This window comes from Papilio xuthus, unplaced genomic scaffold (genome assembly GCF_000836235.2).
Source record: "Papilio xuthus unplaced genomic scaffold, Pxut_1.1 DF826115.1, whole genome shotgun sequence".
Taxonomy (NCBI): domain Eukaryota; kingdom Metazoa; phylum Arthropoda; class Insecta; order Lepidoptera; family Papilionidae; genus Papilio; species Papilio xuthus.
Genome location: NW_013532534.1, coordinates 4074369 through 4088261, shown reverse-complemented (window position 1 = coordinate 4088261; position 13893 = coordinate 4074369). Strand labels below are relative to the sequence as shown.

Sequence of the window (13893 nt, the reverse complement as noted above, 5' to 3'; positions counted from 1 at the left end):
AAATCTTTAAAAACTTTTACTGCCACTAAATTTCATCTAGTTTACAATAGCTAATTAGGGTACTTGAAATATAAAAATAATCACCAAAAAAGTAATGAACTTAATCTTGAAGGGAAGTCAGTGTCCAGTTTAAATCTCTAGAATTTAGTTTAAAAGTGCTGTAACCTGCTGAAAACCTACCTTAAAGCAAGTGTTGTTAAATATTAAAAAAAAAAGCAAAACTGTGTTAATTCTTCATCTTATTTCGTATAAAAAAAAATATTTGAACCACAGTTTGATTTTTCAGAACCAGGGTTGAATTAAGTAATAAATTTATATAATAACAACAGTTTTCATCAATATTTCATATATTTTTTGGAACTAAAGCCATACAACACAAAATGTCGGCAATTTATGAATTCCAATTTAAAAGGAAAAATATATTTAAACACAATTTATATTCTATTATACATAATTTCCATAAAATTTCATATGGGAATTTCGGATTCTTCTCAGAAATTTTCTCAAAACCAACTCAAAACTGTAAAATGATGCCAAATAACACACTACATAATACACTATAGGTAACTTTTTTTACGTTTTTCGAGAGATTAAATCCAGCCCTGCTCCGAACTGAATGCGAACGAACACATCGCAGTCCAGTTCATCGCAGTCTCGTCTCGCAGTCAAGCAAAAGTAGGTAGTGCTACAGAATGGGCATGGTTAAATGTTTGTGATTTCTTTTCATACATAATACAAATTAAATAAAGTAATTTAAGTGTGAAAACTTAATTTTGTGTTCAACCAATATGAGCTTATGGTAGAGACCCACTTATTCGTTCACATACAGTTATTCGCGTAACACGTATTTTGTGCATAGAGTTCAAGCATTGAATTAGGCCACATAGCGATCTCTCCCTAAATTACCGCTGTTCAGCCTGTCGACGTATCAAGACAGACTATCAAGTAAGCAAATTGTGTTGGTCATTTATTTTTTAACATTAATGTTTTAGTTTACATATTTTGCTTTGGTTGTACGGGATAAGCATAGGATACAATAGATAACGTTTATAAATAGACTATCGCGAGTCGATAATTCGTATGTTTTCGTAAATGGGTCACCTCGCCATTCTTTGCAGATTAATTATATCGTGATTTTTTGATTACGGAGCAAATGTTACGTCGTGTTAAAACATTAAAATGTGAGAAATAGAGAATGTGGTACGAGTTTTGTACTTTATGTTCGTAGACGCGCGAGGAGGGAGAGTGATGATCAGAAAGGCCGCGACCTGGTAATGTGATGTCATCAAAAGGGGAAACAGAGGCCGATTCAGGCACGGTGTCGCCGAACTTAACAACAGTTAAAAATGAACCGGTCAGTATTTCATCTGAAAATCTTGTATCTTTTTTATCTACAAATGTTTTTTAATTCATTAGTGTGTTTATATTTTGGTAGTGTACATCCAGTAGTACATACTGAAAGTATTAACAATTTATCCTTATAATTGGGTTTTAAGTTATGTTTAAAAAATCATTACAAATATTTACATCAACCTGTTTCTCTTTTTTCACTATTATGTGTTGTCCAATGTTGATACAATATCTCTTACTTCAATGCAATAATTATAATAGCAAATAGCTAATAGAGTTTATTAATTATAATTGGTTATCACATACCATTGTGCAAGTTAAATTTACAGTATCTATATTGTCACTTATTAGTTTTTATTGTTGTTAATTTCAGGCAGCGACTGCAAGTAAAGATACATCAAGGAAGGCAAATAGTACATTATTAAAATGTACAACATGCAACAGTTTCAGTACACTAAGCAGTAGAGCATTAACTACACATATGGCCCAGTGTTCTCCAGATAACAACAATGTGGCAGTGGCACAAAATACGGATGCGCGACCGCACCGAAAACTTTTTGAATGTGATGTGTGCAATATGAAGTTTTCAAATGGCGCCAACATGCGCAGGCATAAAATGCGACACACTGGTGTCAAGCCATATGAGTGTCGCGTTTGCCAAAAAAGATTCTTCAGGAAAGATCATTTAGCTGAACACTTTACAACTCACACAAAAAGCTTGCCATATCATTGCCCAATATGTAATCGAGGTTTCCAGCGACAAATTGCTATGCGTGCACATTTTCAAAATGAACATGTCGGTCAGCATGACCTTGTTAAGACTTGCCCACTCTGTAGCTACCGTGCTCCTACTATGAAGAGCTTGAGAGGTCATTTCTTCAACAGGTAAAATGTAGTTTTTATTTTGAAATATTTATATTTCTAGCAATATTGTCTTTAATAATATTTTTCCTTTACAGGCATGGCATTGATTTAGATAATCCTGGTCCAGGGAATAATTCTGTGTCACTCTTGGCTGCTGGTATTGCAAATGCAGCATATGCCGATGGTGCAATGGACCCTAGTACTATTAACGCTTTAGGGTCTCTGGGTTCCGGTCTGTCAGTGTCCGTTGCTGCAGCTTATTCGGACAGTGGTGACAGTAATGGAGAGCGATCTGTAGATAATGCTACACCACCTATGCATTATTTGACACCTCATGTAGAAATATCAATGCCTGATAATAACGAAACATATTCACCAGGCCAGTCCAACCATTTAGGTAATTCAGGTAATTTTACTTTACAATAATAATACTTTTATTCTATTTTGTAATTAATGAGTAATGAAAGTAATTTTATTAATGATGCATTTTTAATTGAATGTAATAAGCTGTCATAATAAAATAATTGTTCAATAAACTGTGATAAATCATAATTAAAATGGAGGAAATCATTTCAATTAATTTATATTCTTAATTTAGTAACATATTGTTATCAGATTCACGAATGAATGGGGAAGGCCCAAGTTCACCGCAGTCCGGCGACAGCGCCGTGGCCAGCAGCTCCTTATCAGCAGGTCTTCCCACCAACATTACACCATCAATTACTCTCATACCCATAAAACAGGTAAACAATATTTACATTTCTAGTTTTATTAATAACAATTTTCCGTCTGCGACTAATTAAAAGAGATTTAATAAGTAGTCTATGTGTTCTTCCAGACCACTCAACTGGCCTGTGACAAATTCATCAAGATCTGTTGGGCAATTCTGTAGATACCTTTTAACAAACATCCATCCATCCATCTGAACATTCACACTTATTATATTAGTATATCTTTTGATCTTTAAGCTCAACACTTGAGTAACATTAAATTAAGTAATGTATTAAGGGTATATTTTCTAACTTACAAGCTCACATACATAATTATTACATAAAAACATAATGAGATGCTTGAGCAATTTTATAATTGTTAGAATGGAATGACAATGATTAAGAGTGGATAATTATCTAATTAATGTAATGTTCTTAAATCTTAATTTGAAAATGAAGAAATGAAATGGTAATGACAATTTTAATAGTAATCATTATAAAAAAATTACATATTTTAATATATAATGTACCTGGATAACCGAGTAATCTTATTGAGGTTGTTATAATATAATAATGGAAAGAAACTGGACAATAATTCCATCGGACAACCTCCATAAGCCAGAACTTTATAGGAAGACTAGCTGTTTCTCCCGACTTCGTTCGTGCGAATTAATAAAAACTTAATGAATTTTTGCAGATTGTGTTGTACATATGTGCTTAATTTCATCGAGATCTCTTTAGCCTAACGGCTTGTGATGATAGATTGTGTAGATACCCTCTACTTGGATGTTAGCATTTAACCATTTTAACTTTTGCATTTATAACATTACTAGCAGTAGCCGACAACTTCGTCCGCGTGGAATTTTAAAAAAACTTAATTAGAATTACCTATGCCAAATTTCGGCGAGAATTATGCAGTCATTCTGAAGACGACTTCTAACAAAGAGCAATCTATCCAAACATTTGCATTTATAATATTAGTAAAAATAAAATGTTTCAGGAACCTAACACCCAGGAAGAAGGAGGTAGTGGAGAACGTGACGGTGAAGCGAACAGTATGGACAAGCGCGGTGTGTCCTCCAGTCTGTCATCTCTGATCAAAGTCTCCCCGCTCAAGAGCTTGCTGCGGGAGGATTTACGTAGACGCATATCGGCGCGAGGCAGATCTCGAGGGAATAATGTAAGTGTATTTAATTTTTATTTTAGGATATTTATTTCTATTATATGTAGTGTCTCTTTTCTTTAAATTATTTCAATTTCTTTATTGGAAAAGTCTACTGTCATTTTGTAAGATTAAATTTGCATATGTTTTTCTTCAGTAAACAATACATATCTGGTTTGTTCAAGTTGATTACCCCTGGCCTAGTTTATTCTATCTATATAAATGGATAGGTCTTTTTGACTTTTATGTATCTGTTTAGAGTTCTTAACACTGCTATAAATCACAACAGTCTGCGCCAAAATGCCGAAAATCAAATAGGCACAAAATACCCCGCCTCATAACAGTTCCATTTATAGAGACCGGTGATTGTAGTATTAATTTTAGTCTTTCGGAAGTTTTATTTACATTTGAAACATTAGAATTGAATTTGAATTCCAGGCATCCCGAGCTTCACCATCAGAGGGCGGTATGATAACATCGACTCACGGCGACGCAGCCATGATGCCTTCCTCGCTCGTATGTTCATTCTGCTCCATTACGTTCCCTGATTCCACATTATACTTCCTACACAAGGGATGCCATTGTGACTCCAATCCATGGAAATGTAACATCTGCGGGGAACAGTGTTGCAATGTGTACGAATTCAACTCCCACTTGCTAAGCAAAAGTCATCAATGACTGTTTGCAGGGGGGCCGTTCGACTACAATTGATTGCAATGCACTTTTCGCATAATTTTTGTGCATATTACGTAAACACTTCGAAGCCAATTCACCTTCCATCTTTTGATGTCGATTTTAACGCATTTAATGCACTTCAGGATTATTCCAATCGTTTTATTGTTTCTTTTTTAAAATGTGTATTTTATCAGCACGCCAAGGTGAAAGTCTTCGAATTTGTCTTACGCTGAACGTCCCCCCGAAGCTGTTATAAAAAAAAAAGTGCAAATTACTTTGAAAGTTATTTAGTTGTTATCATAGTTAATGATTGGTTATTTGTATGGATATTTTAATATTTAAAGGGTATGAAATAGTTGGAGTTTTAGGTACAATGTGGATTCATTTAGCTAAAAGTAAAAAAAAAATTGACGAGATTTTACATTCCATTGTAACGAGATGCATTCCATGTTATTTGAGATTTTTCGACCAATACCAGAGTCTTTGGTGGGGAAATGAAGTGATACTTTGAATTTTTTTTGTCTTTATAATATTTTATTTTATTTATTGTTTTTATTTTATTTTAAAGTACTTAACAGTACGTGAACATTCGAAAATAAATTTATTACGAGGTATTTTGGTGCGATAGTCAATTTTACAAGTGTTTTTAAAACTTAAATTGAAGAGTGTACAAATTAATATATTTATACATTTCAATGTTGACAAGATTATTAGAAAAGGCTAAGCCTACATTCCCAATATTGTTTTGATTATTGTGATTATTATGACAGACAGGAATTAAATTCTACATTCCATTTTATGTTGTCTTAGTGCATGTGATGCAAGTCCACGACTAATACTTAATGTACAATTTAAAAAATATTATGTTGTTAATTATTTATTATTCTAAATTACAAACATTTAGAACTAAACATGTACTTAAAAATATCAGCCTTATTAATAAGTTAAAATGAGAGGAAACTAGTAGGGAAATGGCATTTGCTCAATGATTTGATCAAGGCTCAACATATACGAAGAATTTTATGTTATCTGTTCGCACAAAAGTATAGTTTTCTTTTACATTCCTCAAGATTTATGATTATCACGAGTTAACGCGTGCTTGTATCCGGTGCCTGTATAATATATTTTTTTTTAATTATTATTACTAAATTATTAATTGGCAACGACTTAAATTGCTATTAGAAGAAAAAAAGTTGTTTAAAAAATTGACAATTTTTTAAATTACTATTTGTTGTTTGGTGCTCAATCAGTAGAAAACTGGTTGATAATAAAATTGCGGTACTATTTTCTTGTAGTTATAAAATATGTTTTAGCACTGATGCAATTTGAATTGGATATTCATAATATGATTGGTCCGATCCGATCCATTCCAATTGGAGTTATCCCTAACCTGAGATTCACATTCCTGTAGCTAATAAGTACTTAATATCGGTTGTGGTCTTGCCTGTTAAGTTTACAAAATTGACTTAGTGTGGAACTGAAATTATGTTTACCAACGAAGTTATATATTTTGTTTTGTTATAACGTTGCTAGTAGATTTTAACCGGTGTACGGTAGTCCGTCCCTGACATGTGGACCTAGTGAGTTACCTGAGACGAGCGAAATATTTATTTATAGAGATTCTTATATTATGCTGTTTCATTGTTGGTTATTATATGTAGACTTGATTATTTAATATGGTCCCTACCGCTACACCGCGACATAGTATAGATTTATTTAAGAGCTATTAATATTAATTGGTAACCCCATTGGGCGCCTTTACTTAATCCGTCCATATCTAACGATAGATATTGCCTTTAATATTTAATAGAGTTAATATATTTATAGATTATAGAATAAAATTAAGAAGAGATCTTAATTATAAAATGTTTTTTTCTGAATTGAAGAGTTTTATGGAATCATAGAAGTGTCTACATAAATGGCTGTACTGCGACTCTAATAAATCGAATATTGAGTGTTAATGTTTTAATTACTACTTAATTAATGCAAAACTTATAATTTAAAACTCATGTTCGATTTATTTTAGTCAGCAGTAGGCCATTGTTTTTCATTGTTTGTGGTAAATATTTTTATTTTTGTGTGGTAGCAACATATAATGGAGATATCGACACAAAGATACCATAAATTTATATAATTACAAAGTAAAATAGTAATTGATATACACCAGTATTTTTTAAATCCCTTTTTAAACATAGTTTGGCATACATTCCACGGGTGTGTTTTATTATAATTGTTAAAAATTTATCAGGTAAAAGTAATATTTGTTGGCATGGATAAAGTTTTTGATATGCAAATATAAGTAAAGAAATAATTAGTTTTTAATAACGTATTTTAATTACAAAATTATAAACGAAAACATTTTAAGACGGTAACTTTTTCCATGTTAATGAATATTTTCAGAAATATATTAGTTGGTTGAACAAGTGTTAAGTCTTTACAACTTGAAGACCTTGGAGATAAATGTTTATCTTATTGTAGACTTTGATTGCATTGAGTCTTGTATTGACATATAAACACATGTTAGGGATGGGCTTTGATTAAACAACTAGTTGTATCAACCGTTGATAATGATAAACTTTCAACTGTTAATCGTTTATTATTCAACTAGTTGAATTCAATGTAAATTTACAAAGGAGTCAATTACTAATCGTCATTTCGCTGTCGGAATTCAACTTTTTAGTAAACTAGTTGAAAAAAAGTATTTTAATGCTTTGATTAATTGATACCTAAACCGTCAAAGACCCATCTCTACCTCACATTTAGTTTGTAACAAGAGATACAATAATGTTTATATACATGTCATTGCAGTCAAAGGCTATATATATTGAACAGGTTTCAATGGATATACTCTTACTTGTTATAAACAGAAATGCTTTAGTATAGCAGTCCTCACCTTAATACCAAATCACAGCTTACCAACATTATAATTTTGTTTTAAGTTGTTATGTGTGTACTTTGTAAGATAGATAAATCATTATAAAAGCAATTATTTGTAAAGGTAGAGAGATTGATAACTTCGTTGATATTTTTTTCTGTTACATTTATTGTGTTATGGTTAAGAAATAACATATTTACTAATAAAGATGATTAATTTTCGTAAGCAATCGGTACGGAATAATGAGTGATAGATACGATATCATGTTAGCAGATTGTGCCTTAGAACAGTAATAATTGAAAGAGTATAATTATATAAGATTTTTTCGAAATTTGTTTAAACAGATTATAATATTTAGATGTGTGAAAATGTGTTTCACATTCAGAGTTATATATTTACAAAGAGAGAATATATCAAAATAAAAGAAATGTTATTTATTAATATATATATATATATATATATATATATGTATGTATAGTGAAATGTTTGCGATATAGCTGTTTTGCTTGTTTTTATGATAAAAGTTTATTTGCGGTTGAAAAGAATTGTCGTCCTATCATCTCTGATGACGTATGCTAAAGGAATGGTACTTACTACCAAGTATGTAGTTATATTTATTTACTTATAAATAATTTGGTAAAGGGTCTACTGAAATATTAATAAACTATGCGGTAAAATATCTAATTTTGGTTTTTATTTATTTCCCTTCATGAATATCCTCATTTAGACGAATGTGCTATGCTGGGAAAAATGACAAAATGGCTTAAATTTAATTGGAGCTTGAGTATCGCCAAAATGTAAAGCCCTGGTCCAATATTCTATTGTCAGCCGAGGATGGCAAGAAATTTACCATTGGATGTGTGTGGAAAATCGAATGGATGTAAGGATGGATGAGTGTGATACAAAGAGTATATAAAATAAGAGACGGGAGTCTTGACTAATTAGATACACAAACGGAGAATAAAAATTGTCATTTTCAATGCTAGCAATATTATGAACAAGTCTACGTTTCTACCAACCTAAAAAAAATCTATCTGTCAGTTTCCTTTTTAACGTTTGAAAGTATTATTCGAGGGAAAACAATTTGGAAAAATAAAACAATTTCGTTAATTGCAACTTTAATTTATTCTTCTGACTAAAGCGAACATATTTTAAGAACGCAACATAATGCTCATTGCTTTCGTAATAATACCATTATTGTTTAGTTCACCAACAAAATACCCCAACTATAATAAATGCTTATTTGTTCCAGTTTGTTTATTTGACAGCTCATATTTTATGATAGAACTGGAGTAGTAGTGCCACTCTCGTCGGGAGAAATAGAATAGCACTGGAAAGAAATTAGCTCCTATCTGTTGGTAAAATATTTAGAAAATTGCTAACAAGACAATATGCATTGAAGCAAAACAAATCGTCATCATCAAGCTCACTATACGGACACACTATATTCCACTGAGGAGCTCGGAGCCTACCCTTAAGAATGCGACTAGGTTTTATTCAACAACGGAGAGCCAGTGAAGGTTGGTTGACTCCACACATATCTTTGAATTTCTATGCAGTTGTATGCGATTTGTACTTACAGTAAGAATGTCGGATGGATGTTATCATGAAATTCGAAGAACGCATTACTATATAGCGGAGATCGTACCTGGATATGTAAAATATGATCCGGTCAAACGCCAACTGCACTGCTGATGCTCCAAATAGTCCCCTAATCCAAACTTTTTCTATCAAAACATTGCAAATGTAAAAGTCATGTTAAATATAATGTAATGTAAAAATAGAATACAATATTTAAGTTTCTCAAATAAATTCATAAAATTATCATGAACCTAAAGATTCCGCATATTAACTCTTTTGTTATTACTATTCTCCATAGATGTGAAACCTATAGATTCCTTAACGAGGAAAAATAATGAGCTTAGGAGGCATCATTTTAGGGGTAAAGTACCTGTGTTGAAATTTAAATTACTTGTAAGAAAATTGTATACAATCTCTGTTTATTTTTTATTACTTAGTTCAAAAACGGTTTGTTTTATTATAAGTTGTGATATTTGTAACATCCAAATTTAATAAACTAATTTTGTTTCATATTTTTCACTAAATGGTATTTTTTTTTATCTTTTGTACTTGATACTTAATTCCCTATATTTTATTATATTTTTATTTTCTATACACTGCATTTCCCAATTTCGAGAAAATCTTGTTATGCTAGTGTATATTTTATATTAAAGTTAATACATATTACTAAAAATTGTCATATTATTAACATCAAACTAATATAAAACACTAAATCTACAGGTTACACATCTATATAACAATATTGACATTAATATAGTTACTAGCATTTCCTGCAACATGGTGACTCTTTTTTAGATTTGCGGTTAAACTACTCCATATAATAAGTTATTTTTCAAATTTAGTTTAGAATTACAATATTACAAACAATCAAACTTTGAAGCACAGATGTTGCAGCGACATGCAGTCAGTAATTCTGAAGCAGATTCCTTCATTTAATAATTCTGTAGAACTTGAAGAGGTGCATTTATTCATCTGCAACAGAATGAAATGGTAATTAATTGATTCAAGTGTACAACACAATCAATTTAATTATTGCTTTTCACCTAATTACATACCTTATTAAAAAAAGTGGTTGCTTTGATTAAATGGATCTCTTCCCCTTTACTTACAAAACTTCTTTGCAATTCTCTACAACGATGGAACACACAAACCATGTAAAAAAAATGTGATTAGTTTTTACAGGTACAGATAGGAACTTTTATTGCCTGCCCATTTTTGTGAAATGTCTATGATAGAATCATAAATGAAATTAGTTTAGCAAACCATTTTATACTAAATATCAAGCCAATTTAAAAGGTTAAAATTGTTCAAGTAATTGCTGGAAATATGTGCTTTGGGAATTACTTAATATTTACCACTTACCATGTAGAATTTGGCATATGTCTTGTACTTATATTACTTTTTTATGTTATTTTCATCAATTTTTATTGTAAATTTATTTTTCAGCAATCAGCAAAAGGTCATAAGTTCTAGTTCAACATTTAGTTCTTTTAAATATGAATAGACTGTAAAATTTTATCTTTATTAAAATTATATTTCTGTGAATCCATAGATTATGTTTTCTACTACTTTTTACTTGTTTCACACCTTAAAACAGAAAGTATTAAAAATTGATAAGTTGTTCATACAATGTTCTTCCTTTGTAATTAATTATAACTGTAAAGCTTATTCTTATTATTTAATAAGTTATAGAAACTTCAGAGGTTGGATGTAACTGCTGGTAACTTAGTTTATTTAGAAAAATAAACAATTACAGATATCTTTATTTTTATACGATCATACATTGTTGATGTTATTCATAATTTTATTATAAACAAACCTAAAGATGTGTACTTTTTAATAATAAATTTCGGTCAATTTGTCATTGGAAAGTGAGTCACAGTCCCATTTTAAAGTCCGACCCAAACACAACAATAAACAAAGTCTTTTAACATTTGAATAATAATTTTGAAGATGAATATATTACTATGAAGATTTTTTTTTTCGGGGTCTTAATTTATTTCAGTGAGATAATAAAATTGTTTCATATGTTTTCAGTTTAGTCACAGGTATGCTGACACTCACAATTTTTATAAAATAACATGAATTATAATATAAAATATTTTCGCATTTTCGATGTTTTTTATGGTATTAAAAATGTTCCAAACCTAACCTTTCCAGTTTGCTTTTGGTGTTTTATTACATGTTATAAACCTAGCTTTACTTATCCTGCGCTTTTCTATTGTTCCTTTTTTGTTATTGTTCCAAACTTAACTTACCCTATGTAGTTTTCTTCGTTTTTTTTTCAACTTAACTTACGACTCCAAAAAAAACTTCCAAAACAGTGTAAGAATATTCCCTATCGTTTAAGACATATGTAATGGAAATTTGGCTTGATTCGGTTTTGTGAAGCATTACCTTTCATTTTACTAAGAACTTCTATACAATTTCAAAGCGAACCTTCATTTCATTGACTTTTGCTAAGTAATTACGAATATAAAAACATTTAGCAACATTTTAATATAAAATGTGGAATAAGATTTATTTACGTACATAAAATATCAAGTGTATTCATTGATACTTTATTTGATATGTAGTGAGATAGAATAATAGTCAAAACAACAAAAAATACAAAATATGGTACTATTGTATTAAAAAACACAATGTAATTACCACATGGTTCTTGGAAATCTTCTCAGAAGAAAACATCAGCTTTCTAACTCTCAAAATTATAATACACTTCATTCCACAATTCACACTGAAACTATAATATTCTTATCAAATAAGGTTAGATTTTAAATATAATAATATTATAAAAAAAATTCTTATAAAGACATAAAGGCTTAACACGTAAACGCCATAGTAGAAATAGAAAAAATCACTAAAACTTATTAACGGAAATAAATGCATAATGTCGAATCTTCAAAATATATCTAGTTTAGGGTTCAATCAGAAGCTGGGTTCCGCAGATATTATAAAAAAAACTTAATAAGGTAACAGGTGTCGTACGCGGCGCTTAAATGCAGGCAGGGATCCGGTCACCGGTGACCGGAGTGGCGTTTAACGTGTTAAATTCGTTTTTAAAATTACTCCAACTGCGGTCATTCGTTACCCATTCACTGAGCCACGGTTTAGCATCTCCTTGTAAACAATTGCCAATGCGAGAAAGACATTCGTGATCACTCCAATTATTAGAAGACCTAGCACGGTCTACTTCTTCACACCAAATTAGAAATATAATAAGACTGGTTAGATCTCACCGGTATATTTATGGATAGTATCGCATCGATGATGCGATCGGCGGCGCTGGTCTGGACTGACGTAGCGCTCGCGGGACGCTCCGGTGAGGACGGAGTCGTTGAAGCCTGAAGCGAGCTCGCAGTCACAGCTTCGCCCAACTGCAACGGCGGCGGCATCGACACGGCAGGCTCAACGGCAGGAACGTCTCGGCGCTGATGGTTGCCACAGGCACCGCGGACTTGGCTACTTCCACTGCAGCGCGGCCACTAGACTCCTTTCGTTGAGACGAAGACACTACCTGTTGTTCCTCTAATGACACCAATCTATTCAAAATTTGTTGCATTGTTTCGGTTAAAATATTGCTTGAAGGGCTACGTCGTCTGTAGCGTGAATCATGTTGGCTAGAATGCGATCTGCGATTTCGCGACCGACTCCTACTCTGCCGCCTCTTATTAGGCATGTTTTCTTTTTTTTAGCAAGTATTTAAAATTAGACGTAATTCCAGGCATTCAAGTTACAGTAAATAATTGATCAATAGGGTAGACACGACAAAATATTAAAATTGAGCCATTCTAAAATTTACACAAAAAGCTAACAAATACAATTTCTATTTGTTATTTATAGCGGAGAAGAAAACAATTGGAACGTACTCACCAAAGTTGACATTATAAAACTTGATCACACAGTCACATCGCGTCTTACTTACGTATATTATACGAAACACCGAAAACAAAGGGTTAATTTGTCCTTTTAAACAAGGGTAGTTACAATTTCCAAAAATATGTTTCTGATCGTATGACTAGCCAATTAAAGAAATAACAATGGAAACACATCGTATCAGGATGTACAAACAAGGACGTGGGAGTTTCACTATTCCACTTTCAGAAGTGATCAGTCTTAAGGATCAGAAGCAGGGAAAATTAAAAAATCAATCTCTTATACACTACTACAGTACTTTTTGAATTAATAAGAAAACTAACAAAAAAGATTGAATTAAATTAACACTTAAATAATTTCGAAATATAACATTAACTTGATCAACTATCAGAGTTAAAATGATTAATTATTTTGGCTAGTCAAACGGGCAGAGCTTCCGCTGGCTTCAGTGTTCGGTGGCGAGTGTGTCCCGAAAATGAGGGTGCGGTCTCTTATATTGGCATCAACCCACCATTATTTTTAAGTTCCACCCTCAGCTAACAATATATTTAAAGTAGGAAGTTATTAAGTAGCCATTGTCAACTAAATTACTGTTTAACACGTTCGTTGCATTACGAGATCTATCAGATCTCTTGCAGGACTTTTGTATTGTGCGTTGAATATAATAGTGTTCTTTCACTCCTTGCGGGAGGATCTAACGTGTAAAGTTCTTTAGGTATGAGTAGGACAAATATACATATTTGCTTCCTACTTAAAGATGAATTCAAGGACATTAAAAAAGAAATTAGAGATGGATTAGG

General features: G+C 31.6%; 1 protein-coding gene across 4 annotated transcripts; it reads left to right on the top strand.

Moving 5' to 3' along the window:
- The first annotated feature begins 587 nt into the window (after nucleotides 1-587).
- Nucleotides 588-8312, top strand: LOC106123462 (ikaros family zinc finger protein). Of its 4 annotated transcripts, none has more exons than XM_013319801.1 (7): nucleotides 588-675; nucleotides 1229-1354; nucleotides 1724-2235; nucleotides 2310-2620; nucleotides 2830-2957; nucleotides 3925-4104; nucleotides 4525-8312. In XM_013319801.1, exons 2-7 carry the CDS (start codon nucleotides 1280-1282, stop codon nucleotides 4762-4764), a joined length of 1446 nt encoding a protein of 481 aa, XP_013175255.1. In that variant the 5' UTR covers nucleotides 588-675; nucleotides 1229-1279; the 3' UTR covers nucleotides 4765-8312. The 4 variants fall into 4 exon arrangements, with proteins under 4 accessions (XP_013175255.1, XP_013175257.1, XP_013175254.1 ...); XM_013319803.1 differs by having other exon boundaries at nucleotides 600-945; nucleotides 2310-2611; XM_013319800.1 differs by having other exon boundaries at nucleotides 601-945.
- The last annotated feature ends 5581 nt before the right edge of the window (nucleotides 8313-13893 follow it).